The following is a 27520-nucleotide window of genomic DNA, read 5'->3' on the forward strand; positions in this document are numbered from 1 at the left end:
ACTTGTACTCCTTTTATCACCCTGTAGTTTCCAATTGTAAAGACCTCCTAGAACTACCTTATAGGACTGTTTAAGGCTCAGTTCAGATAAGATAATATAAAAATTGTTTAATTTTTTTGTATAATTATATTTTAATATAATTGTAAATTATAATATACTGTAAAAATAATACAATTTTTGTATAATTGTAAAAATTTTATATAAGATATATACAAATTGTAAAGCACTATGTGAATTATATTATTTTTACTAGTCTATTCCTTTGCTTATAAGCAAGGCCATACTTGACCCAGAACTGAAAGACAGTTCTCTAACCTTTTCTGAAAAATTCAGTTAACAACTTCTTTTCAATGATGTTCTCTTTCTAAAGTGTTATTTCCCTCAACAAGGTTGCTCTGGAATGAACCATTCTGGACCCACAGAGTAATTACATTAACTGAGCATATGAGACTTAATAACCTTGCTAGCAGTCACCACAGATATATGAGTATATGTGGACTGCTTGGATTATGGGATCACAGATTTGGGGCTGGAAGGGGCTTGAGAAGTCATCCAGCCCTTTCTGTTTTACAGATTAGAAACCAAGGGCCAGAGATTGTCAGACACATAGGAAACAGAGCAAAGATTCCAACTATGTTCTTTTGATTTTTAGAAATGATGCTATTTCCACTGGACTAGTGTATTATATAATATAGGACTGGAGACTGATCCAGGGTCTGAAATTAGGGTTTTCCCTAGAAAGGAAAACCTTAACATTTGATGTTGGATTTAAAGTGTGATTATTTTATGCTACTGACATAATTGTTGATTTTGAAAAGGCAGCAACTCTACCTCCATAGAATCTTAGGAAATTAAATCAGTAAAGAACAATAGGACTGCAAACATTCTTTTTGAATATGGTTGGGGGGACAGTACCACCTAGCTACTCTAAAGGGAAGGATAACAGTATTGAGTCAGAAGACCTGGTCTAGTTCTTTTTTCAACCATCAATTAGAGCAATTAGACCAACCTTTTAGCTCTTCTGGACTGTATCACTCAACACAAATTTGAGAAGGGCAGCAACAAGTTTTTGTTAGGTGATATGACCCAGAAGAGCTAAATGATTGGACATCCCTGAATTAAACTGTCACCTCACCCTTTTCCTGGCCTCAGTTTCCTGATTTGTTAAATCAAAGGACTGAACTAGACAGTTTCTAAGATCCCTTCAGTCTTTAAAAAGAGATCAAATCCCATTTGTGTATTTAAGGAGTTAATGGTTAGATAATGACATAGCCTCTAGTCTGTAATTGTTGCTGAAAGAGGGACTGTGGAAATTTCCATTTACAACAGGCTTTGAAAAGAAACAAAAACAACAACAAAAAAATCCCCAGTCAGCCTGACAACTGACTTTCTTTTGTTCACATTTATATCCAAATAGCAGAAAAGAGGCGGAGTCCAGTGGGCTGTCATTAGAAAGGGCAGGACAGATAACTAAGAAAAGAAATGAGTAGTTTCCTAAAAAGGGGAAGTTGGTCTGGAAAAAGCAGAAGGCTTTTATTTATTTATTTGTTTGCTTTGGTCATAGTCCCTAAACCAATCTATTACATATATATGAATATAAATATATATGGATCTATATGATATGTAATATGTATATACATGTGTATATTTTTTTCTCTTAGGGTAAGGGATATCATTTTTCCTTTTATCACAATCCACTAGTTACATCAAGGTGCTCACTTAGTTGCTTATTTCTGTTGTCTCATTAATCTTTTTAAATTTTTTTTAATTAAAAAAACTGACTGGGGTTCAACCCTAGAAAGGATGTTATAATTGCCATTATTCCTCAGTTAAGGAAGTTTAAAGACCAGAAATTCAAGTGGTTTCTAGTGGCTTTTGGGTTATAGTCTCTAGAACATAGTAGGCACTTTAATAAATGCTTGTTGATTTGATTGGTAAACTACTTGGCATATTTTCATTTGACCCTTATGATCACCCTCTGAGGTCAATGTTACAACTGTTATTCAAATACTGCAATGGACCATGATCTCATTGATTTGGATGTTTTTAAAGCCAATTATATCTTCTGATCCTGTGTAGCCCTGTTCATATCGTTCTGTAAGTTCACTACAGGGTATCTAGCTCATCTGCTATTATTATTTCCATTTTATAGATGAGGAAACTGCAGAGGTAAAGTGACTCGCTTTCCCCAAATACACAGCTAGTTGGTGACAGAGTTAGGATAAGAGACCAAATCTTTCAGGTCAGGTTCTTCAGGAAGAGGCAATAGGAATAATTGTTTTCCTAACTTTGATTGTAAGCTCCTCAAGGGAAGGACCTATGTTGTCCACTTCTCTAATTCTCAAAATACTTATTGTACTAAATTCATACTAGTAGCCGGTGAGTAACTGTTGAATAGATTTGCCATGCTTCTGACAAAACATAGTCTTCTTTATATGACACTTAAATAAGATGGTAGAGATTATGAGATCTAAGGATCTGTAGGCCCTTGTGCTGGACAAAGTTTTGGCTAGGCTTATCTAGATTTTGGTCAAGCAGGATAGCTTGAGATGCATCTGTCTTCCTCTCCTGAATGTGTCTCAAAAAAAAAAATCTTTCTAATGAAGAAGCAGATACAGACCTCTACATTGATCTGCAAATGATTTGTATTTTTTAAGATTTCTAAAATCTTTTCTTGACATTCTGGGGGATCATAATACAAATTAGCATTTATGTAGCATGTTATGGTTTGAAAAGTATTTTACAAATAATATCCCATTTGAATTTCACAACAAGTCTTTGAGTGGTGTGCTATTATCATTTCCATTTTACATTTAAGGAAACTGAGGCAGCCAGATGTTAAATAACTTTCTCTGGGTTACATAACTGGTAGCTATCAGAGGTTGGATTTGAATTCCAGGTCCAGTCTGTTTCCACTGAGTCATCTAGGTAGATTTAGACCATCTACAAGACACTCCCAGAAGATGGTTGCTTTAAGTGAAAGTTTAAATTACATTTCTAAATTCCTCCTTACCACCCTTAAAAAAAATTTTGGAAATTTTGTGAGAAGACATCCTCTTTACAAAGAAAGACCCTTGCTCTGAGATGACAATAATAAAAATGACAACAGCAATAGCAGACTGGAATTATCTCAGTGGTCCTGAGATGCTTTAAAAATTTAAATTTATAACAGTCAACAAAAAAAAATTTAAATTTGTTTCCTTCCTCTCTTATTCCCCTTATCTCTTATCATCAGCATTAGTACTGCAAGTGAGTTCTGATCTCTCCCTCCACCACACAAGAGAAGAAAGTAGGACAAAGTACAAACACAGAAATATGCCGTACCTTCCTAGCTTTGGATGACCTAATGACTATATGTGACATCAGCAAGGATTTTAAAAAATGAGCATGTTTTATGTTCTTAGCCTTATTCTAGCTCTTGGGGTGGGGGAGAAAACACAACAATTGAAGACAGCAGTGAATCAAGTGCTAAATAACCACAAATAAATCATGGAATAATAGTGCCTGAGCAGACTTTTTAAAAATATCTAATCACTACCTCTCAGTTTTACAGTGGGAGGTCATTGAGACTCAGAGGGCTGTTGAGTAGGTCCTGAGCAGTGGGAATATCAAGTCCTCTGAACTGGCCACATGTATTCCAATTTGAACCATTCAGAGTTATAATTATGTAATGTATGGTCATTGGTTCCAAGCTAATGAAAGTAAATGGTGTAAATTCAAATAATGCAACCATGTCATTAGGAACTAACTACATATAATTTCACTTATATTTTATAAGATCATAGAATTTTAGAGTTGAAAGGAACCTTAGGATCTTCTAGTCAATGCCTTCATTTTATGGAGGATGAAAAAAGCCCTGAGGAAAAAAAGGGATTTCCTACCCATTACATGGGTATTTAAGTAGCAGAGCCAGACAAAAACCTTCCAAATCTGTCTTCTGTCTTCTAAATTAGGCTCCCTCCCACTACTTGTCCAAGGAAATCCAGGGAGTAATCAGAAGAACCTGGGCTTTGGGATGAGAGAAATGACTCTCTTCCTCTGATCTTTCCATGAGCTGTGCTATTTGCCTCTTGAAGTGTTGTAGGCATCTCCTGCAAGGAATCTTGATGTTGATAGAGCTGACGCCCTGGCAAGGATATTTATAAAAGTTGTTTTCTATTCTTCCATTCTACAGAGGGAAGAAAATCAGCCTCATTGTCCCCCTTGTCCAAAATATAAAAAAAAAAAAAAAAAAAAAAAGACTTGAATAGTCTTCCTGTTAGGCCACAACTGCACTAGCTCAGGTCTAAAAGAACCTAGATTTCCCAGACTTAGAGCCCAGTGTTTTGCCTCTGATACCCTCTAGTCAAAGGTGGTATTCTCATTTCTACTTCATTTTCTTTTACACAGTTGTCTCTCATACATTGCTTCCTCAGCCCTGCCCCTTAACTTCGTCCAAGGCTCAGTTCATATGCTACCTCTTCTCGAATTAATTGCTCAATAAGCATTCATTGACTTCTTGTTATGTGCTATTTCTTAATCCACCTGTTTTTCCTAGTGCTCTCTTTCTCCTAAAATTATCTTGCATTTGCTTATTTGTCAACATGTTATATCCCTCTGCTAGAAGCTAAGTTCCCTGAGAACAGGGAATGCTTTTCATTTTTGCCTATCTATCCCCATTGATTAGCATTATAAAAATTTGAAAAATACTTGTTGAATTGGATTCAGCTGAACTGAAAGCTTTAGCCTGCTAGCAGACCAGGCAGTTAAAATTCAAAGAAGATGCTTCTTTGCTGCTTCCCTCCAGCTGATAGATCCTTCCTACATGTTTCTAATGTGACCTACTAGGTTAATTCAGAGTTTCCCCAAAGAACATTTCATCTGAAAATCCTCTTCTTTAAGCAGTTTGTTTCTTGAGTCTTGTCATTTTGTCAAGGTGGTGGGAGTAGTCACTTTTTTCTGCTAACACAATTATAATTCTCCTTTTTCCATTATAACCTTTCATTCAAGGATCTCAAACAGCTTCCCAAACAGTAATTTGTTTAACCTCACAACACCCCCTTCTATAGTCTGGAGGTATTTTTCTTCATTTTACAGACCCACAGAATTTTGTGGATTTTTTAAATAAAATTTTATTGCTATCTTTTACTTTTTTATTACTCACTCCCTCTTCTCAGAGAACCATCCCTTATCACAAAGATCCCCCCCCCTTTTTGATTTTTTTCAAGGCAGTGGGGTTAAGTGACTTGCCCAGAGTCACACAGCTAAGTAAGTATCAAGTATCTGAGACCAGATTTGAACTCAGGTACTCCTGATTCTTGGGCTGATGCCAACTAACTACCCCAAAGGGTATTTTTTTAAAAGAAAAAAGAGAATAGGAAAAAAATAATCAACAAAATCAATCAGTATTTTTTTTAAAAAAATCTGACAATATATGTAATACTTTATACCCATTTACCCCATTGCAAAAGAATAGAGGAAGTAAATTTTCATATATGTTCATTGGGGACAAGATTGTTATTGGTAATTTGCAACATTAATTTTCAATTGTTTTGTGATGGTTCTTTCCATTTGCCATTGTTGTAGTAAACTGAGTATCATTTTTTCTTGGTTCTACTTATTTCACTTTGCATCAGATCATATAAATCTTTCATGCTTCTTTATATTCATTATGTTTTTTCATGCAACAGTTGTGTCAGGGACTACTAAAGGATTCCTGCAGACCTCATACTGACTTAGAAAAGTGCATTGTATATGTTCTCTTGTATTTTAAATTATTTTACTCAATATTTCTCAATTGCATTTTAATTTGGTTTAAGCCATATTTAGGAGTTTTGTGGATTGCATTCTTACAGTACAATAATATTCCATTACATTCTCTTGCCACAATTTGTTTAACCATTCCTCAAGTGAAGGACATTTACTTTGTTTCCAGTTCTTTTGAAGATTATTTTATCTTCTTTTTGAAAATGGAGACATTTGTCCTTCTCCAGTTCCACGGTGTCTTTCTTGTTCTCCATAATCTTCCCACAATTCATGATAGTGGTTCAGCACTCATATCTACTAGTTCTTACAGTACTCCAGGATATAGTTCATCTGACCCTTGTGGCATTAACTCATAAAAAGTATCTAAGTATCTCCTTATTCTCCCCCTATACCTCTTGCATATCAACCTGTTTGCTTTTTTTCTTTTGCCCTACCTAGTCCAAAGGCCATTCTCCTTGGCAGAGAAAACAGAGGCAAAAATCAATGTAGAGCTGCTGCCTTTTTTTTTAAATAGGATTCTAATGTGGTCATATCAGTATTTTAGAAATACTGATTCAGCAGTTGTATGGAGGATAGAATAAAGAGGGGAAGAGGCTGAAGTAGAGAGATTGGCAAGGAAGCTATTGCAGTAATGAAAGGTTATGAAGGCCAGTACTTTGTTATTGGTTGTGTAACTGGAGAAAACTGGACAGATCTGAATGATGTCTCGGAAGTAGAATCAACAGGACTTGGCTACTCCAGGATTAGTCAGATAACTTCAAGGTTTCAAACTTGGGTAAAGAGAAAGCTGGTAATGCCTCCAACAGAAATAAGAGAGTTTGTAGCAAGATAGAGGTTTAGAGTTATAGTGAATGAATGAGTGGAGGGTGTTTCAATCTGAGATTCATATAAGACATCCAGATGACAGATTCCCAGGAATAGTCTAGAGCAGCCCCCCCTTTTTCAAAATCTATGTAAAGATAATTTCAACATTCATTTTTTTATGATTTTTGAGTTCCATATTTTTCTCCCTTTCTCCCCTTCCCCAAGCTAGCAAGTGATCTGATATAGGTTAACATGTACAGTCTTGTTAAACATACTTACATATTCCATTGATAGTCATGCTGTAAAAGAAGGATCAGAACAAAAGGAAAAAAAACAAAGAAAAAGCAAAAAAAGGATTTTTTTAAAAAATGAAAATAGTATGTTTAGGTCTGCATTCAGACTCCATAGTTCTTTCTCTGGATGTGGATGGCATTTTTTTCATCACAAGTGTTTTCAAATTGTCTTTGATCACTGTATTGCTGAGAGAAGAGCTCAATATTGTAGTTAATCTTCACACAGTGTTGCTATGTACAATGTTCTCCTGGTTCTGCTCACTTCACTCAGCATCAGTTCTTGTAAGTCTTTCTGATAACCACCTTCTCATGATGGAATAAGTATTCCATCACATTCATATACCACAGCTTGTTCAGCTATTCCCCAATTGATGGGCATCACCTCAGTTTCCACAAAAAAGAGCTTCTATGAATATTTTTGTATATATGGGTCATTTTCCCCTTTTAAAAAATGATTTCTTTGGGAATACAGACCTAGTAGTAATGTTATTACTGAGTCAAAGAGTATACACAATTATGCCTTTGGGCATAATTTCACATTGTAGAGCAGGAATTCTTAATGTTTTTTGTTATTGTGGATTTCTTTGGCAGTCTGGTGGAGCCTTTGTACCTCTTCTCTGAATAAAGTTTTTAGATGCATAATATAAAATATGTAGGTTTGCAGAGGAAACCAAATATTTTTTAAAAGTTCACAGACTCTATGTTGAGAACTAAGATAACTAATAAGAACAGAGGACAAAGATTATTCCTGCTTTATTTAGTGATGATATGAATAACATGCAAAGGAGAGCAAAAGAGCAGACAAACAAGGTAGAGCCAATAAAAATAGAATCAGAGAGAGAGAAGTATGTTAAAACTCCATTAAGGCCACATAGAATGAGGATTGAGAAAATATTATTGGATTTAGCTGTTAAATTGTTGGAAACTTCTTTAGTCAAGAGGTAGGGGCTGAAACTAGTGTAAAATGAATTAAGAGAACCCTTCTCAATGTAGGAGATCCCTAAGGTTTTGTCCTAAGCCTGTTCTCCCTCTTGGCAACTCCATCAGTTCCCATGTATTTAATTAGGATTTCTGTGCAGCTAACTCACAGATGTATACATTCAGCCCCAGACTCTCCCCTGAGTTTGTCATGCAACATGCTATCCAACCCCTTCCCTCTTTCAAACTTCCCTGTTGTTGTTGAAGGCACCAATGCCCCTCCAGCCTCCCAAATTTGCAGCTTCATTTCCTTGCTTTGCCTTAGCCCACACATCTAGTCAGTTTCCATACTTCTTCCCATTTTTGGCTTAAACAACATCTTTTACTCTGACACCTCTTCTCCATTCAATTAGAGCTTAGTCCAAGCCCTCATCATCTCTTGCTTCCATATAGCCTCCTATTTGGAGTCTTCAAGTCTCTTCCCATTCCATTTCATCCTACTCCAAACAATTTTCCTTCAGCACAGCTCCGACAAGGTTATTGTCCCATTCTAGGATCAAATATAAACTCTTTATAGAGTTTTTCAGAGCACTTCACCATCTGTCCCCAAACTATTTTTTCTAACCTTTATTAATTCACCATCTTCCACTCTCTGATCTAACCAACCTATCCTCCATTTCCTATCTCTTTCTTTCCATTGGCCTTCTTACATGCTCAGAATACACTTTCCCCTTTTCTCAAACAACTCATAGAAGCCCTCTCTTCCTTTAATACATAACTCAAGTAGCATCATTCTATATGAAAACTTTCCCCAATCTCCCCAATTACTGGTGTCCTTCACCGCCAAAATAACCTATAATTAAATACTTAATTTTATTTATTCAATTCATATTAACTCTGTATAAACTTATAAAAGTTTGTTGTGTGTCCTTTTAGATTAACTACTTGTGGGTGGGGATTGTTTTATTTTTTGTCTTGTATCCCTAGTGGCTAGAATATTGTCTGGACCATAGTAAGCCCTTAATAAATTCTTGTTGATTAATTGATTGAGGGAGAGGTGAGGAAACAGAATCCATGAGGTCCTTTTCTAGTTGTTTGGTTCTGAAAGGGAGTAAAGATCTAAGATGATAGTGTGAGAGTATATTAGAGGCAAATGAAGTTTTTGTTTGTTTTTATTTTTAAAGTTTTTGAGTTTTGTTTTTTAAGCTCAGTGGTTCAGTAACTCTTATATTTTGCCCAGGCCAGCTCTACTCACCAAATAACCAGTCAATTGTGTTGCAGCCTCTGTGCAGAGGAAAAATTATCAGCTAGCTGAAGAGGACTGTTTTTGTTAACATGTGCTAGACCTCAAAACAAAAACTGTTGTCTTTTGTGTGACAGTCCTGCTTTGTTCTTAGAATTGCATCAGCCAGTAGTGCCCTCTCATCCTTCTCCTCCCCCCTCCCCCAGTTTAGGTTATGATTTTCTTGTAAGACCCCAGAAGTCTTCTCTTCCACTGGAACATTCTATAACTGCTCACAGATCCTCCTCTCCCCTCTCCTGAACAGACAAGACATTCCAAGGTAGGGAGGAGACCTAGAATGGATGAATACATAATATTTTCTCCATCTTCTTTCATTGTCCTCCTCTCCCCTTAACCCCCATTGATAGACATTTATAAGAACCTCAGTGATATTACTAAGAACAGTTTTCTAATAAGTAGGTGGTGACTTACTGTTTTAAAAACTAAATCTGTTTGAAGAAACAACTGGATCATATTCCAAACAGTGGAGTCAGAGAGGGGAACCCAGCAAGAGAGGTTTAATCTACAAAGACAGACCTCACTTTATATGTACCACTCAAACTACCAAAAACAAAAGATATCTTAGATTTGATCTATTCTATATATCAGTACCCACTGAAAACCATAGCTTGTGAGCCCTGGTTTATGTATTTATTTTTACCCATTAGAGTACACAGTTAGAAACTGAAGATATTTAATCAAATAGCATAACCAATGAAGTGACAAAAAAAAGATGTTTTGAATATGGTCTCCCACAGGTTACCACACTGCTACTGGTGCTGACCTCAGTACACACACATATAGAAAATACACATAACAAGGGAATATTTATTTTTTTTAATTATAAAGATTTTATTTATTTTGAGTTTTACAATTTTTCCTCTAATCTTGCTTACCTTCTCCCACCCCCCCCCCCACAGAAGGCAATTTGCCAGTCTTTACATTGTTTCCATGGTATTCATTATTCCAAATTGAATGTGATGAGAGAGAAATCATATCCTTAAGGAAGAAACATTAAGTATAAGAGATAGCAGGATCAGACAATAAGATACCAGGTTTGTTTTGTTTTTTTCCTAAATTTAAGGTAATAGTCCTTGGTCTTTGTTCAAACTCCACAGTTGTTTCTCTGGATACAGATGGTATTCTTCATTTCAGAGAGCCCCATATTGTCCCTGATTGTTGAACTGATGGAATGAGTGAGTCCATCAAGGTTGATCATTGCCCCCATGTTGCTGTTAGGGTGTACAGTGTTCTTCTGGTTCTGCTCATTTTGCTCAGCATAAGTTCATATAAATCCCACCTGGGCTTCTGAATTCCCATCCCTCCTGGTTTCTAATAGAACAATAGTGTTCCATGACATACATATACCACAGTTTGCTAAACCATTCCCCAACTGAAGGACATTTACTTGATTTCTAATTCTTTGTCACCACAAACAGGGCTGCTATGAATATTTTTGTACAAGTGATATTTTTACCCTTTTTCATCATCTCTTCAGGATATAGACCCAGTAATGGTATTGCTGGATCAAAGGGTATGCACATTTTTGTTGTCCTTTGGGCGCAGTTCCAAATCCAGAAAGGTTGGATGAGTTCACAGCTCCACCAAAAATGTAATAGTGTCCCAGATTTCCCACAATCAACAAGGGGATATTTATGAAGGGCATACTTATATGACTTATGGCTAGAAGCATGTTATGAAGAGAAACACACTGAATGTTATGGAGAAGACAGAAGTAGTGGCACTGTGGGTCCAGGACAGACCCATAGAGATCAGGAATCTGTGAGGTCTAAGCACATGAGATCTGTTAGTGTTCAGAAGAGCTCTTACCTCTCATATTGCTGAGCTTCTGAAGTCCTTTTGGGATGCCATCCCATTGTTCTTTGATGTTTCATCTCTGTTTTGCATTGTGTCATTTTTTTTAGTGTGTCTGTTGGTCGAATGTCACTTTCCTCTGCTACCATCCTCTGGATTTGTAAAAAGAGAAATAAATGATCTAAGAACTGGACTTCAACTCTTCAGTTCCATTTCCTCTTCTGTGATGACTTCTACTAAGGTGCCATGGCTAAAAAGCTTCTCTCTGACAAAGACAGACTCTGTTATTTATTGTGTGACTGAATCTCTGTCTAGCAGGGGAGCCAACAAAGTCAGCCGGCGAAACCAAGATAAGATTGTGTATCACTTTGGCTGTTGTCATCCAGTGCTGATTTGAGACCTTTAGTCCTGACAGTCACCTGACTTGGTGTTAGAAAATTTCATGCTATTTTTGTTAAATCTCCACTTTTCTATCTATGCTCTCAAAAAACATTTTGAGGAATTTGCTAAAAAAAAAAAGAAACAGCATTTGAATATGCTTTATTTTATTTTTTATTTATTCTTTTATTCAGTATGCTGTATTTCAATGTTTTATGGGAGGTCATGTTGATAAGGCTCATCTCATTGCTTTGATAGGTATACAAATGAAGCTAGAAATAAGAATAAGGAATAGGAAACGTTGACTGGGTACTCTCTTCAGCCTTTATTATACATTCCATCAACAACAAAATTACCCATCTGTGGCATTCTATCCATTCACACTTCCCTTGTCACTGTGAACATACACCAAAGTGATTCAGAATGATTGTGAATCAAATTTGTATGATGTATAAATATTTAGATTGCACCAGGTAAAGGCTGTTTAATGTAATCCTGTAGAGAGTGCTTTTTTCAAAGTGAAGAATCCATTTATCATGTGATAATCATCAGCCTGTTTATGACTTTCACAAGCAGGATTATCTCTTATATTTTGAATTTTAAGCAAATTCTATATTAGGGATCTGATTGATATGTAATTCAGAGCAAGTGAGCGTCTGTTGTCTTTTTTTCCTGATGTACAGTCATACTTTTCACTTGAACCAGATTTACACACCAGAGGGAAGATAGGAAAAATAAGGTGAAGAACTTTTGTCAGCTCCATGAGGCATCCGTCTCTAAAGGCCCAAATGATTTCTGAATTAATTTTGATCTCTTAAGAAGAGAAATAAATGGGGGCGGCTAGGTGTTGTAGTGGATAAAGCAACAGCCTTGGAGTCAGGAGTACCTGGGTTCAAATCCGGTCTCAGACACTTAATAATTACCTAGCTGTGTGGCCTTGGGCAAGCCACTTAACCCCATTTGCCTTGCAAAAAACCTTAAGAAAAAAGAAGAAGAGAAATAAATGACCTAAAATAGTCTGGCTCATGGAGATTTCCTTCTGTTTTGACCCTGTTGGTTTGTAAAATGCTTTTCCTTCTATCCTCAGGGAATATTTTTGAAATATTAGCTGCCTTTTACCTCTCTTCTCTTCTATCCTGCAAAATCAAAACCTGCTTAGCCAAACTTTCAGCTTCCTTAAAAATCTAACCTAGATATAACATCACAGAGAGGTTTAAGTAGAACCAAGTTGGTTTCTCAGTAGGCTTACGTTGGAAAGAACATTCATCGGTATGGATTCAGAAGACTTGGGAATTCTGCCTTGGGAATTTACCACTCATATCACCATAAATCTCTCTCAGTCTCACTTTCCTCAGCTGTGAAATGAAAAGGTTATATAGTAAATGGCATCAGAAACTATGATCCTATGATCTTATTTATCACTCTTAGGATCTTTGAGATTTTAAATTTTTTCCTAATTTAGAGTTTTTAGAATCCATCACTTGTCTTTATTTTGATTAGTCTTAAGTAGAAATCAACTTTCATTGACACCTGGGAGGCTGGAGGGAGGGGGAAGTTATTACTGTTTTTCCTATCTAGTCAGACTAAGCATATAAAAAGCCAAAGCACTAGAGGGAGAGATGAGCATTTTTAGTCTTAGCCTAGGAGTGATAATAATGGAGGAGAGGTAGAAGATGATAGAGATGAGAAGCTGAGCTTATTTCCATCACTTCTCCAACATGAATCCTCAACTCCAGTCCTGTCTTATCTTTCTATTCTTGTTCTTGCTATTTTTCTTTTACTCTTTCTGTTCTTCTCCTGTACCCAACTAGACCCTTTTACTACTTCAAAGCTCCACCCAATGTCTGCCAAAACTAGCAAATGGTGATTTCATAAAATCATAGAATTTTAGAATGAGAATATATCTTAGTGAAACCATTTAGTCCAGATGTTGGCAAAACTTAAAAGCATTTCAGAAGAAATTACTTTTAGCCAAACCTCTTATACCTTATGCCACAGTGTTGTCCATCAGGGAAGTGGTGCCATGAAAAGAAAGTGAATTGGATTTGAATGAGGAGGTACTGTGCTAAGTCCCTGGTCTCACTTTCTCTTCCAGAGTCATCAGGGTCCAGTGACCAGATATGGATCAACATCACTAGAGATGGTCCTGGAGGTAAACTAAAATGGATATATGTCCTGAATATCAACATAAAAAAAAATTAGATTAGAAATGGATCAAGGACCTTTCATTGGTATTATGTAGGGGAGGACTTCTTAACAAACAAGGGAAAGAGGTGATCATAAAGGTAGATAATTTTGATTGCATTAGACTAAAAAAGCTTTTGCATGAATAAAATTGGTATAACTAGGATAAGATAGTAACCTGATTTGGTGGGGGGGACCCTTTATGTCAACCTTTACATTTGACAGTTTGGCACCAAGTTAATCTGCTGTCTTCACTCTTGTTTTGTTGTACGCAAAGAGTGAGACGCAAAGAGTGAGACGGAGACCAGAATTTGATAAGGTTGGAGATCTTTATTCCCTGGGACTGTCTGATTTGGGTACTCAATCCCCAGACAGTGTCCGGGAATAAAGATCTCCAACCTTATCAAATTCTGGTCTCCGTCTCGCTCTTTGGGTACAACATTTGGAGGCCCCAGTGAGATTGCATAGAAAAATCTTGAATTATCTTGTGTTTATCTTTGTCATATTACATGCTTTTGCTTCAAAGCAAACAATACATAAACTCATTTACCTACTAGCCATCCTCAGCATACAAATAGTCATTTTTGTTTTAGCAAAGCAATTGGGGTTAAGTGACTTGCCCAAGGTCACACAGCCAGACAGTCACTAAGCGAAGCCTGACTTGAACTCAGGTCTGCTGACTCCTGGGCCTAGTGCTCTATCCTCTGCACCACCTAGCTGCCCCTTAACATACAAATTACTTTTCAGAATTCTTTAAAACCTTTAAAACATCTTAGGTAGCTTTAAATTTCCAACATGCGTTATTAATTTCTGTGAGTAAGAGTAACACACAAATTACTAGATTGTACAAAGCAATTCCTCCATTATTACATTATTCATGAACCCACAGATCTATCCTAGAAAGGGTCATACTTTTTCATATTTGCCTTATTGCTCTTCAAAGCAATCACATTAATCCCAGGTTTTAACAATACAGTATTTAAAAAAACATATTCGCAATGGATAGCTAAATATTGTAAATATTATCCCTTTGCAGTTACAAAAGAACATCACATAACTGATAAAAACATCTTATTATTTATCAATAAGTTACCTTACAATAGGACCCACAATTGCAATTTGTTCAGAGCCTCCCATCAGCTGCTTGCAGTTACCAAGAGAGAAGTCCACATTCTTGACTTCTTTAAACATGCATTGTTAATATACATTAAACATTAAGATTCTTCTTTAAACATCTCATTTCCCTTAGAACAAAAGCAAAATGAATATCCCATGTTCTTTACACTTTTGTCTCTACCCAAATTCTCAGAATCCAATCTCATACATATGACACATTTAAAACCCCAATGTAATTACAATTCAACCAACTTCCCAACAGCTTAGTTTGATAAAAACTTTAGAGTACCTTATACAGAGAATCCAGCACTCACATTCCAAAAGCTCTATCCAAAATAAAAATACAATTGTTAGCATTATTAAACTTAACATTAAAACCAATTAGAGCTTTTCCCCAAAAGACATCAGCAAATATCCCTGATAACCTAGGTATTTCTCTTCTTAGTAACCCAATACCACTTTTCTTTAACCCAAAGGTGTTACAATAGTTTAAAATCCCAAACCACATAACTCCTTGCAAAAGTTACAATAGTGTTAAAATAGTTTAATCCCAAGCTAATTTAACAATCTAGGTTATCTAATTCCTCCCATTCTGTATAAATTTTGTCAGAATGTTACACAACTAACTAGTATCCCTCTTTTAAAACCCTCAGCACGCTTCCCAAAACTCTAGTTCAGAAACTTTAAAAACAATGAGAGTCATCACTCAGGCCACATGGCCAGCAGATATTCATCAAACATGATTTCCTTTGAATAAAGGAGTCTCTTAATTCCTGGATCTTAGATTTTTTTTTTCTTTCCCAATCACACATCCCACCTGTGGAGGGGTCTTTCCCTTTAAGGCTTAAGCAGTTGAGCTCTCCTGTCTTTCTATTGTTTTTGAGAAAAGAATTTTTCTGCCAGTTCCCCACCATCCTCCTGCTACCCTGTTCTCCCCTTTTTATTCAGCAAAGGAATCTTCCGAGAGGGGAGTAGGTTGGTTCAGTGGGAAGGGAAGACAGGTCTAGGAATATTCGTTTACCTTCCCTGCTCTTGTATTTCCCCCCTTTTGATCTAGAGAAGGAATCTTCCAAGGGGGAACAGACGGGACCTGGTGATGGGGGGGGGGGGGGGTCTGGAAATTCAGGGGCTGAGGGCTCTAAATTTAACAAAACAGGAATAAGTGTAACACATTTAGAACTAGATTTCACAAAATAATCGTTCCATTATCACATTTATACCTGGACCTACAGATCTAGAGCAAGGTCCAACACATTTAAAATTTTCAGGGAACCCAGAGGGTCATGCTTTGATAATTTCCCTCATTAACAATAATTAATTCCAGCTTTGACATCATTACAGTAAAATAGTTTATATTTCTAAAAGCAGATCACGTGTTTGACAACACCCTTCAATCTTACTTATTGATAAGTCATCTAATTAGGGTTACCTAATTTTTAATTTCCTAATCATTTTTACAAAGCTCCTTACATTTATTCAATATCATTGGGAAGGGTATCTGGCAGTTAAGATATAATGTAAACATCAAATTCGTAACCTACAAGAAACATAACATGCTGACATCTCATTCTCTTAAAGCAACATAAAACAACAGGTTCTCTTAAAGTTAACCTTAGGGGCGGCTAGGTGGTGCAGTGGATAAAGCACCGGCCCTGGAGTCAGGAGTACCTGGGTTCAAATCCAGTTTCAGACACTTAATAATTACCTAGCTGTGTGGCCTTGGGCAAGCCACTTAACCCCATTTGCCTTACAAAAAAAAAAACCTAAAAAAAATAAAGTTAACCTTATAATTAAGTATCTTTTACACACAAACCTCTTCTGAATTTTTGCTTTATAACTTATGCTATCTCTTCTTCCAAAGACACTTCTACTTTCAGAGAAAATAAGATCCTCTATCAATGTTAGTTTTACACAATAATTTCAAAAGTCCAATGTACATTTATTACCCATGACAGTGTTACAGTTATATGTATGATTTCCTCTTCTTAACAGATAATAAATAAACTGCATTGATCTCACATATCAATATTCCCTTTCATAAACATGAGGTGAAAAACAAAGCCTTTCACAAATTCTCTGGGCCAAAAAGACCTTGAGAATTATAACCCATTGGCAAAGTATTCTCTAGTTGTTTTTTTTCATAATAGAATCTTTACAAATGTGATAGGTGAAACATCAGTTCATTTGTTATTACAAAACAATTTTAAAATCTCAAAAAGTATAGCTTAAATTGTTCTTATATAAAGCTCACTATTTATACACATCATATTTCAATTGCATGTATGTTTTCTTTACTTCCTAAAACTTTGAAATACAAAGAATTCTTAAGACCAATTGTTGCTAAAAAATCCCTTCTTATGACTACAAGATTTTCTTCATACTTCTCTTAAATTCAAAAAGTCATATTCAAATTAGCCTTAAATCATTTTCTTTTCAAAAGCCTAAAAAGCTTGTAAATTCTTTTTATCTTTATCAGTGCAGGTCTAACTTCTTAATGCTCTCACTTATAAAAGAGCTTTCTATCCTCACTGACAAACATTTATTAATATTAGAATATTCTATGTTCTGAGAATTGGAGATTCCTCATAATTTGAGATATCAAAGTGATATGGACTAATTCTTTACCTTTACTGTTCATTATCACTCACTCACTCCATATTTTCCCCAAATACATGATCTACATTCCAATCAGTGTAAAATATTACCTTCCCCTTGTTTAGTTATTCTAAAGCTTAAGAACACGTAACTCACAAGTCTGTCCTGACTCACATGACTCTGGAGGGTCCATAAAACATCAGAATCCAAATTTAAACATATTTTATTACAAACCCCTTAATTCAATTTGCATGTATCTTTAGATTAGCACATTATAGGAACAATAATAGCATCATAAAATTAACATTTACCTAGCATTTGCTTTCATATCAAACTTTTCACTTTATGGGGTTTATTATTTTCCAATCAATTTCATTGCCAAACATTGCAAAAAGTGCCAATTTAATGCAATTTTAAATCACCCCAACCTCATATAAACACATATCTCCCTATAGACGTACAGTTCTATACTTTCTTCTTTTCTTATAATGATTTGTACACCATTTTCCAAAGTTCCCAAAATCCATCTTTGGTGTACAAAGTCAACCCTGCTCAAACCTTCTGTCTACATACTTTTACCACTTTCCATACTTAACAAATGGTTCAAAAGAAACCCCAATTGTCTCTATGTCTGGATTTTCTTTTCAGTACTTTCAGAATCTCTTACTTAAACTATACAACTCAAATTTTCCACCATTCCTTTTCATTAGCTCTTCTTGACTTCAATTCATACTATTCTGAACTAGAATCACATAGCTTATACAGCTATATAAACCACAGATATAATTCCTCTTTTCACAATACATTTTCCATTCCAAGGTTTTAATATTTAACAGTTCTTGATTATAACTGCTAAAATCCTGGAGAAGGCAAACAGTCATTCAAAAATCCCTTACCTAATTAGAATATTCCCTGCCCCCCTTTCTTCAAATAGAGTAAACTGAATAACTTTTATAGAGAGACCATCCTAGATTCTTTATGGGGGGGTTGGTCTTCTATTCTTCAACCTTTACATGTCCCATAATTTTCTGTAATAACTAACAATATCTGAATCTACATTGATAAACTCCTGAAGTTCTAATGATGCCATATCATTCTGGAAACAATTAACTATTCAGTTTCCCCTGTACAGGTATATTTTGGTAACCACATTATACACTTTAGGATTAACCTGACTCTCTTGTCTTTCTGAAATTTATTTTCCCTATTTTCAAATTAAAATAGCATTTCTTTCAATGCTTTCTTTGTTTAATGTATTTCGTAATATTTTTAACTTCAAAGTAAGGTCCTTTTTAACACTTACTTTACTAATTCTACCTGAAGTAGATCTCTTTCCTGAAAGGGGGAGGGAGAGGGAAACACTCTGGCAGCACAGAATCAAGGAGAACGGGAAAGAGAAGGGAGCATAAGCAAGGAATGGGGGGGGTGGCCCTTCTCATAATAGTAAAATAACAGGGTGAGTAGTTTGGCCTCAGTCAGTTTAACACCAAAATCCATTCCTTTTTTTAAAATTAAAAATAAAAAGTCCCTCTTGGGAGTGCTCAAGAGACAACGCAGGGGTGAGGAGGAAGGGATAATATTACCCATTGTAACACAGGCAGAAAGCAGGCTCAAGGGGAGAGCCAGTGAGGGCATTAGATGCCTAAAAATCTAGGTGCCCAAAATGGGACAATTTTAGGGGAACTTTTCTCCCCATCTAACAAATGAATAGAAGAACCCGAACACACACTTAAATAGACAACCTAAACACATAAAGACAGATGAGGCATAAGCAAAGATCACACAGACGCAACAGAATTTTCCAAACTGACAATCTCAACACATATCCACAAACACAGGCCAGTGGCAAATTCCTTACGTCTCAGGAATGCCATGAGGGGAGATTTTAGTGTCATGTCCGACCATCTCTCCCTCCCAAAGGCCAACCAAATGTGTCCCCGCTATTGCAAGGAGCACCCCAAAGAGAGAACCCAGATATCACATCTGATATGGAATTCCCCTGCAACCAAATGCCTAGACCCAGAACCTAGAACAAATTTACCTCTGGAGGTGTAACAGGATCTCCACTTAGGCCGAATGGGAGATGGCAGTTGAGGAGAGGTCCATACTAAGACTATGTCTACCTAGTCTTGGGGCCCTGGAACATCATCAGGGGCTGGCTTCCCTAGGAAAGGGAGAGACAGTCCATTCGAACCTAAACTCGAGGCTCCCGTGGTCTCCTTTGGTGACACAAAACACCAAGATCTCGCTGGGGCCTCCAATGTTGTACCTAAAGAGTGAGACAGAGACCAGAATTTGATACGCTTGGAGATCTTTATTCCCGGAGACTCACTGATTTGGGTACTCCATCCCCAGACAGTCCCCGGGAATAAAGATCTCCAACTGTATCAAATTCTGGTCTCCGTCTTGCTCTTTGGGTACAACAGTTTCACATGTATTAATTATAGCTTCTTAAGTAAATTATAAATTCTTTTAAGGATTATGTATTTCATATGTCTTTTTTATCTCCCCAAGCTCATACTTCCTACATAGATGGCAGCCACTCAATGCTAGTCAATTGAGTTATTAAGTTGCGTGTTAATTTGTACAAGTAGGTACTTGATAATGTTTGCATTTAATTGACAGAATTGCATGAAAAAGATTTTATCTTAGTTTGGTTAAGAAGACTTCAAACTATCTTTGCACTTTGGTTTGCTCGGAGTGATTTATTTTGTTAAATTTTTTGGTGGTATTTACAGTTTAACAAGTGGTTTCAAGTACAAGTTTAATATGAGTTTATTGGGTCTCATCCTCAATAAAGTCCTGAGAGAAATGTGCTGATGTTTCAGATTCTATGTTGAACATTTCAAATAAGCTGTAATCAGTGAAATAAATACAAAAAAATATTTATCCCCCCCCCCCCCACTCTGTGGAAGAGTGTCAGGACCTATCTAATACATAACTTGATATAGTAGAAAGAGCAATAGATTTAGAGTCCCAGAAACTGGCTTTGATTCCTCACTTTAATTTTGACCTGGGGTATGTCACTTAATACTGCTGAATCTTTATTTCCTCTTATGGAAGGACTGGACAAGGAAATATTAAGGTTCCTCTTAATCTATGTAAACCCTATAAACTTTGCTACATCATTTACTCATTTTTGGCTCCTCTAAGTAGGGCCTAAATAACTTGGCCACATGATGATGATGATGATGATGATGATGATGATGATGATGATGATGATGATGATGATGATACTTCCAGGACTTTTGATGTCATTTGATGTCATTTGTGTGTTTTCTTCCTCCATCAATGTGAATTTCAAGCCTTCATCAATATTTTGGTGTAGAGAGTCTTCAAGATTTGTTGTGACCAAAATATTCATCATCTGGTTTTTAACTTTCTGGTGATAAAATAATAATATAGCAATAATATTTAGGTGGAAACTTTCCTACAATGATTGCTAACTATCCATTACTGCTTATTCTTTGTAATTCTTGCCCATGCTCTTCCACAAATCCTTTAGAGGATCTGCCCAATGTTCATGCCTACTATATAGGATAAAACACTCCAGTGTTTTGTGTAATACTAATGCAATACTGGGATCATTATTCCATTTCTTTGCAATATAATTGCTCTACTTTGTTTTCCCATCATTCATGCCCTTGATGATGTCTTATTTTTATTGTTGCTTTTAATATTTTTAAAAATTTTCTTCTTGCATGCAAGTTATTGCTGTTTATATATTACAGGACATTTTTATACTCACTGTTTAGCTTTACTACCTTCTTGATTTTTATGAGATAGTGGTCTTTCATGGTTCACAGCAATTTGAGCTTTGAATTGGGAAAATATTGATATTAAATTGATGGGCCTTTTGGAAGGAATCAGCTTCATGAAAATGCTATGTCATTTCCCAGTAGCAATCTAACTCATTTTTCTTCTTGGCATAATATATTGTCTGTCTGTAGGACCTCCCATCTATATGTATATGTTCAGTTGCATTCTATAAGTTGATATTATTCTTTTTTTCCATCCACTTGTTCTGCATTTTTAGGTTAATAATACCACTTCTTTCAAGTAACTATGGATATCAGCAAGGCTTTGTTACAGAAAAGTATTCTCTTGGCCTCCCACTCCCCCCAAGAACAATTAATATGAAAATTGTAGTGATAGAAGTAACTACATAAGTACTAGCTTTGTTTGGAAATTTCTTCCAATGTCACATTCTTTAGTGATGCCAAAATGTCTGTGGACCTAAATAATTAGAAGTTCTTCTCAGACAACTTGGGCCTTAAAGTTGACAAAGTTTGTCATCAAAACCCATCATGCAAGTGTCCTCATCCTATCCTATTTCAAATGCTCTGGACCTTCTATTTCCTTCCAAGTCACAGACCTTCCTTACATAGTTATGTCCCCTTGCTTAGAATGAGGATATTTCCTTAACAGGTAAATTTTTCCCTTGTGTTCTGCTCTATTGTCTGCTGATAGACTGATAAATTAATTACCTAGAAAGTATTACTGACTGTTAAAGTCTCAGAGTTTTCTACCTACCAGATTACATATTTGCATTTTAACTTAGGTCTTTTGGAAAGCAATGAATAATTTTGAAAATTTTTGGCAGACAGATATTTTGGAACAAGAGACCTTTTCATGGTTATCAAATTGTGTCATCTAGGCAGTCACTTGGGTAAGGCTGGTTCCACCCATTATTCATTAAGTCATAATTTAGTTAATGCATTTACTCATTAGTTCAGTTATTCATTCAGTGCATATTAGTTGGGCAAGTCATATATTTGAGGCATTATTTGCAGTACTAATGGAGTACAAAAAAGAAGAATATGTGACCCTTGGTTTCAAGGAATTTGCAACAATGCATTGATGCTGAATTCTTATAGAAATGGGGATTACATGCTTAAATCATAAGGGTCCCTGAAGGCCACAAGGGTTTTTTTTGTTTTTTGGTATTTTTTTTTGCAAGGCTGTGGGATTAAATGAGTTGCCTAAGGTCATACAGCTAGGTGTCTGAGGTCGGATTTGAACTCAGGTCCTCTTGACTCCAAGTTCTTGCCGTAGTTTTAAAATGCATTATTATTTATGTTTCATTATATTTTTATTCATTTTGTGAAATCTTCCCCATCATTGTAATCTTGTTGGCTTCGCTCGGTTTTAGGCCACAGATCCCCCATGTGTGACACTTCTGTTCTAGTGGGTGTGTTAGGTTGCAAAAGAAAGAACATTGGCAATGGAGTGACAGGATCCGAATTCACATCTGATACTTAGATGCTGTGTGATCTTGGACAAGTCATATAACCCCTAAATTTCTATAAAATGGGGGAGATTAGGTTTATGGCTTCTGCAGTCCCTTCCAGCTTGAAGTCTGTCCAGTGTATGCCAAGAAGTAATTAATGTGAAGCAGAATGCACAAGAGATGAAAGGTAATTCAGAGTCCAGGGAAGGGAGAGATTGCTTCTGGTCTAGGAAGCCTTCATAGAAGAAATGGCATATAATCTTGGAGAACACTGAAAGATCCATTGGATTTAGAACAGTGGAGATGGAGGTTGGGTGAAAATGGAGGGATATCTCACGTCTGTGCAATGATATAAGCAAAAGTCCAGATATGAAAAAAGTAGATTGAGGAAATGGCAAAAGTCCCATTCGACTAGAGCATAGATTGTATTAGTATTGGTGTTACCAAATTACTCTTCTTTTTTTTTAGTTTAGAGAGTTTTTTCCTCCCATCTATATCTACATCTCCATATCTATCTATGTATCTATCTATCTATCTAACTATCTATTTCTATCTCAGTGAAGCAGGTTGTAGGGTGGTATCATATATACATACATACATATATACATAATACATTTATATAGACAGACAGACCCTCACGACCAAAGTGCCTCTTCATTGGAGGGAGGATCAGTATATAACTGCAGGGGAGGGAATAAGTAGCATTACTGCCTGCAATGGAACTGCTGTTGCAGAAGTTGAATATTTGCCAATTGGATGAGCATAGATGATATTTTCTACCCACATTCCCAGTGTTTTCTTTTCTGATAGTGTTTTTCAAACCTTTGCCATGAAAAAAATAGTTTCTTTGTCACTTTAAAATGTTCTGAGCTTTTGATGATTAAAAAAATAACAAAACTCTTTCAGTCTTTTGATGTATTTGCCAACTTATATTTGAGAAGTGACATGGATAGGATGTGGCAAGACTATTGACTTCCTCTGCACAGTACAGTACTCACTGTCTTATAAGCCATTAAAAGGAAGACAGCTGTGGTAAGAGTATTAGATTTGGAGTCAGGGAACCTCCCTTCTACCTCTGATCCTCCATCTGCTACTCAGTTCCTTTGGACTGGAAGAAGCATTTAATTTAACCATTGTTCCCCACTACCACTATTTTACAGATAAATAAACTGCTTCAATTTTTCCATCTATGAAATGGGAATAAGAAATAACTAATCTCCATGTCTTCTAAGGTAGTCAAATTAAATAAGATTAAGAAAATATGCTTTACAGAGCATTATGCATATGCCTTATATTGAAAGCTGAAGGACTGTTAGAACTTTTCTCCTTCCAGCCCCTTCCTTCTACAAATGAAAAGGTACAGGTAGAGGCTCAGAAAAAGTGACAGTCCCGCAGATTTATCCCTAAATGGAGCAAAGTGAGGATGAATAGAATGGAGGAAATCTGTTGACTTACACTCTGCACTCTTTCTATCTTTTGTTGCCTTTCTCATGGAGCATCTAAATATGCATAAATACATATAGGAGTAGGTGGCTAATCTTGGAGTTAGGAAACTTGGATTTTACTTCTATCTCTGACACATGTCACATGTTGCTGCTGTTGTTGCTTGACCTTCCTTTTTTTTTTTTTTTTTTTGAAATTTTGCAAGGCAGTGGGGTTAAGTAACTTGCCCAAGGCCACATAGCTAAGTTATGTACTAAATGTCTGAGACTGGATTTGAACTCAGGTCCTTGACTCCAGGACCGGTGATCTATCCACTGTGCCATCTAGCTTCCCATTTTGTCCTTCCTTCTTGAAGAAGACCATGATATCAGGGAGGTGATGCCATGACATGCAAGTGAGTTAGATTTAAGTGAGAGGGTACCATGCAAAGCCAACCATCTCACTTTCTCGTCTGGAGCTATCTGGGTACAGTGACCAGAATGACTGGAGATGATGGCCTTGGATGCAGTGGGAGACCTTGGCCTTTTAAAAAAAAGTTTTCATTTATTTATTTAAGGCAATGAGGTTTAAGTGACTTGCCCAAGGTCACACAGCTAGGCAATTATTAGGTTTCTGAGGCTGGATTTGAACTCAGGTCTTCCTGACTCCAGGGTCAGTGCTATATCCACTGTATCACCTAGCTGCCTGATCCTGGCCTTTTAAAGCTAGATTTTCCCAGGTCACAGTTTGAGATAATAATGCCCATTCAGAATTTATTAAGTAAGAGAGAGATTTGCCTCTTGGTAAAAAGGCCAAGAATGACCACTTCCAAAAAAAAATTTTTTTTAAAAAGGGGAGAGTCTACAATACTCTAGATGAGTTGGTTCATTGTATTGCTGGAGGGGGTTGCCACACTAGAAATTCCCTACAGAAATGAAATATATCTGGATATTAGTTTTTATAGTTCTTTTCTGCTACTTCAGAAACACCCCCCCCCCCCCCCTGTTTTTTGCCAACATGAGCACTCCAATGAAAAAAGCCTACTAGGAGAGGAGGAAAAGCAAAGAGACTGAATAATGTATCCTCTGGTAAAATGTCTGCAGAGCCGATGTCATTTGGTAATCCTGTTTTGGGGCTATTTGCTGGGTGAAGAAGCCAGCTGTGATTTCCAGGAAGCCTAGGTTGGGCTGGTTGCTAGCTCTGTGTCAGAGGCCACTTCCAAGGAGAAACATTCTGAGACATTGTAAAGCTCTTCTGCTCCCTGTTGCCAGAGTCCGGAGAAGAATTTCTTCCCTCCTACACTTCAGGAGTAAACCCATTCAGAGCAGGTCTTTTGAAGGCTTAAGGATATGGAATCAAAAGAAAAAGTTTGGAAGGGCAGTTAAACAGCTACTTAATTAGAATGAACATTTTAGAGATGTGTTAAGAATTATTATTACTAAGGAGTCTCCAAGACCAAACTGAGTGATACTCAACCTTCCTCTCTTGTAGCCTTCTCTCTTTTTAGTTTATTTTTCCCTTGCCTTACTTGTCCATTTGCCCTACCTTCTTTCTTTTTCTCTTTCTGTTTGATTTTTTCACCCTTCCCTCCCTCATTTCTTCTTCCTTCTCTCTATTCTTTTAGTTGGTCATAATATGTGCCCTATCTTTTCTTTTTTTCTCATCCCATTTTTTCTCTCTTTTCTCTACTCCTTTAGTTGGTCATCATATGAAATATAGGGCAGCTAGGTGATGCAGTGGATAGAGCACTAGCCTTGGATTCAGGAGGATGGGAGTTCGAATTTGGCCTCTGGTGCTTGCCACTGATTAGCTGGTTGACCTTGGGCAAGTCACTTAACCCTGAATGCCCCTCATCCAGGGTCATCTGCAGTCATCCTGTTACCTATCTGGCCACTGGACCCAGATGACTCTGGAGGAGAAAATGAGGCTCAGCATCCCCCTCATTCATAATCCAATTCATGTGCTTGTCATAGAGTTTGTTGAAAATGAAGGACAAAGGGGCAGCTAGGTGGCATAGTGGATAAAGCACTGGCCTTGGAGTCAGGAGTACCTGGGTTCAAGTCTGGTCTCAGACACTTAATAATTACCTAGCTGTGTGGCCTTGGGCAAGCCACTTAACCCTGTTTGCCTTGCAAAAACCTAAAAAATGAAGGACAAAAAATATACTATGAAATATAAATGTATTTTAAAATATTTTTGGTATTTATTGATCAATATTTTATATTCACATTTAATTTTAAGTTTTATGTGACTATTATGATGAAATATTTAAAATAATGTTTTAATATAATATTTAAATATGTGATATTTAAAATAGTAATATATTATTTAAAATTTTGTCTATTTCATTTTTAATTGAAAATTTATTTAAAAATTTTAATTTAAAAAATCTTGAAAATGAAAGAAACAGACAAAGACCATTTAAAAAATTTGTCATTTTAATGTATTTGACGAGTGGGGGGAGAACACATACATGTACTCCATTGCCCTTCTCTAGTTACCTGTGCCACAGTTTAATATTTATATTGTCCTGTCTTGTGGGTTGACCATTTCATTATGTATATCATGCCTCCAATTTATCCTGCATTTTTTATACTAAGCTGTTTTTATGTTGTCTCTCTTATGAGAATGGGAATATCTTGAAGCCAAAAACTGTATCACCAGTCCTTAGCCTAATAAATGTAGTCTTAGTGGATTGTAAACCCCCTGAGGGCTGAAAGTGGCTCCTATTGTTCTTGTATCCCTATAGAGCTTAGCACAGATATGGGCTCCTAGAACCCATTTGGTTAAGACGAATTGGTTGGTTAGTTGGTGGATTCTCTTTTGGGAGCAATGGAAGAGGCTTCTAGGCAAATAATGACTATTGCACTGCCGAAGCCTCCTTAAGTCGATCGAGGATATTCAGTTCAGCTTCTCTCCCCTTGGTGTTAATATACGTGAACTCAGGAATGAGATTCTGAGAGCCATATTCCTCTTCAGAGACAGTGCAGCTTTGCCACATAAGAGGAATGTATCAGCCCCATTTTTTGAACTGCTCTACTGCTAGGGGAAGAAGGAGACCCAAGAAGATAGAAAACCAATCCCTATATTATGACCTTTTCTATGTTTGATTAGAGGAATAGACTGGAGTCAAATTGTGCTAGAGCTAGATGGGACCCCAAAAGCCACTTAGAATTTTGCTATCCAGAAAGTAGAATATGGAAGCTATTAAGGGGCTTATGGTTTCTTCTGGTGATAAGAGAAATGGTATTTTATTTCTGTAAGTGTGGTAGAAGGGATAAATAAGAAAGACTTTCTAATCCTTGACTATTTCTAGTGCATCTCTGAGAAAGACAATATTTGGAAGGAGAAATTAGTATTGCAATAAATCACTCCCATCTTAACTTAAATCTTTCCTAGCCCCCCTGAAAAAATCCTGTGAAATCATGTTTCACCTTCATGTTCTCAAAGTCAAAAGAACCCCTTCACTCAGCCTAGAGTTGCTGCACACTTAATCAGCCAACCAGTCAATCAATAAGTCTCTATTGAGTGCTAGGCCTATTTTAGGCACTTGGAAGAATAGAAGGCCTCTGTTTTCAAGGAACTTTCATCGACTATCTGGGGAGTTATATGAAAGGAGAATTAACAACCCAAGTTGGTATAGAATTTGACAGTGAGTAGAAGGAGAAAGTGTTATTAGGCTACAGAGGTCAGGAAAGCCTTCATGAAGGATGAAACTTCATTGAATTAAATTAATTG

General features: G+C 36.5%; 1 protein-coding gene across 5 annotated transcripts in view; it reads left to right on the plus strand.

Annotated features, from left to right (window-relative positions):
- The window catches only part of PRKAG2 (protein kinase AMP-activated non-catalytic subunit gamma 2), a 443517-nt gene that overhangs the window by 60267 nt on the left and 355730 nt on the right, over window positions 1-27520 (plus strand). The window contains exon 1 of one of the 5 annotated variants that reach the window (XM_074193314.1): window positions 141-13387. The exons of the other annotated variants lie outside the window; for them this stretch is intronic. Within the exon in view, the coding sequence (XP_074049415.1) occupies window positions 13376-13387 (12 nt within the window). The 5' untranslated portion in view covers window positions 141-13375. Of the gene's footprint in view, window positions 1-140; window positions 13388-27520 lie in introns of those variants that run through there. 5 annotated transcript variants of the gene reach the window in all.

This window comes from Macrotis lagotis, chromosome 7 (assembly GCF_037893015.1).
Source record: "Macrotis lagotis isolate mMagLag1 chromosome 7, bilby.v1.9.chrom.fasta, whole genome shotgun sequence".
Taxonomy (NCBI): Eukaryota; Metazoa; Chordata; class Mammalia; order Peramelemorphia; family Peramelidae; genus Macrotis; species Macrotis lagotis.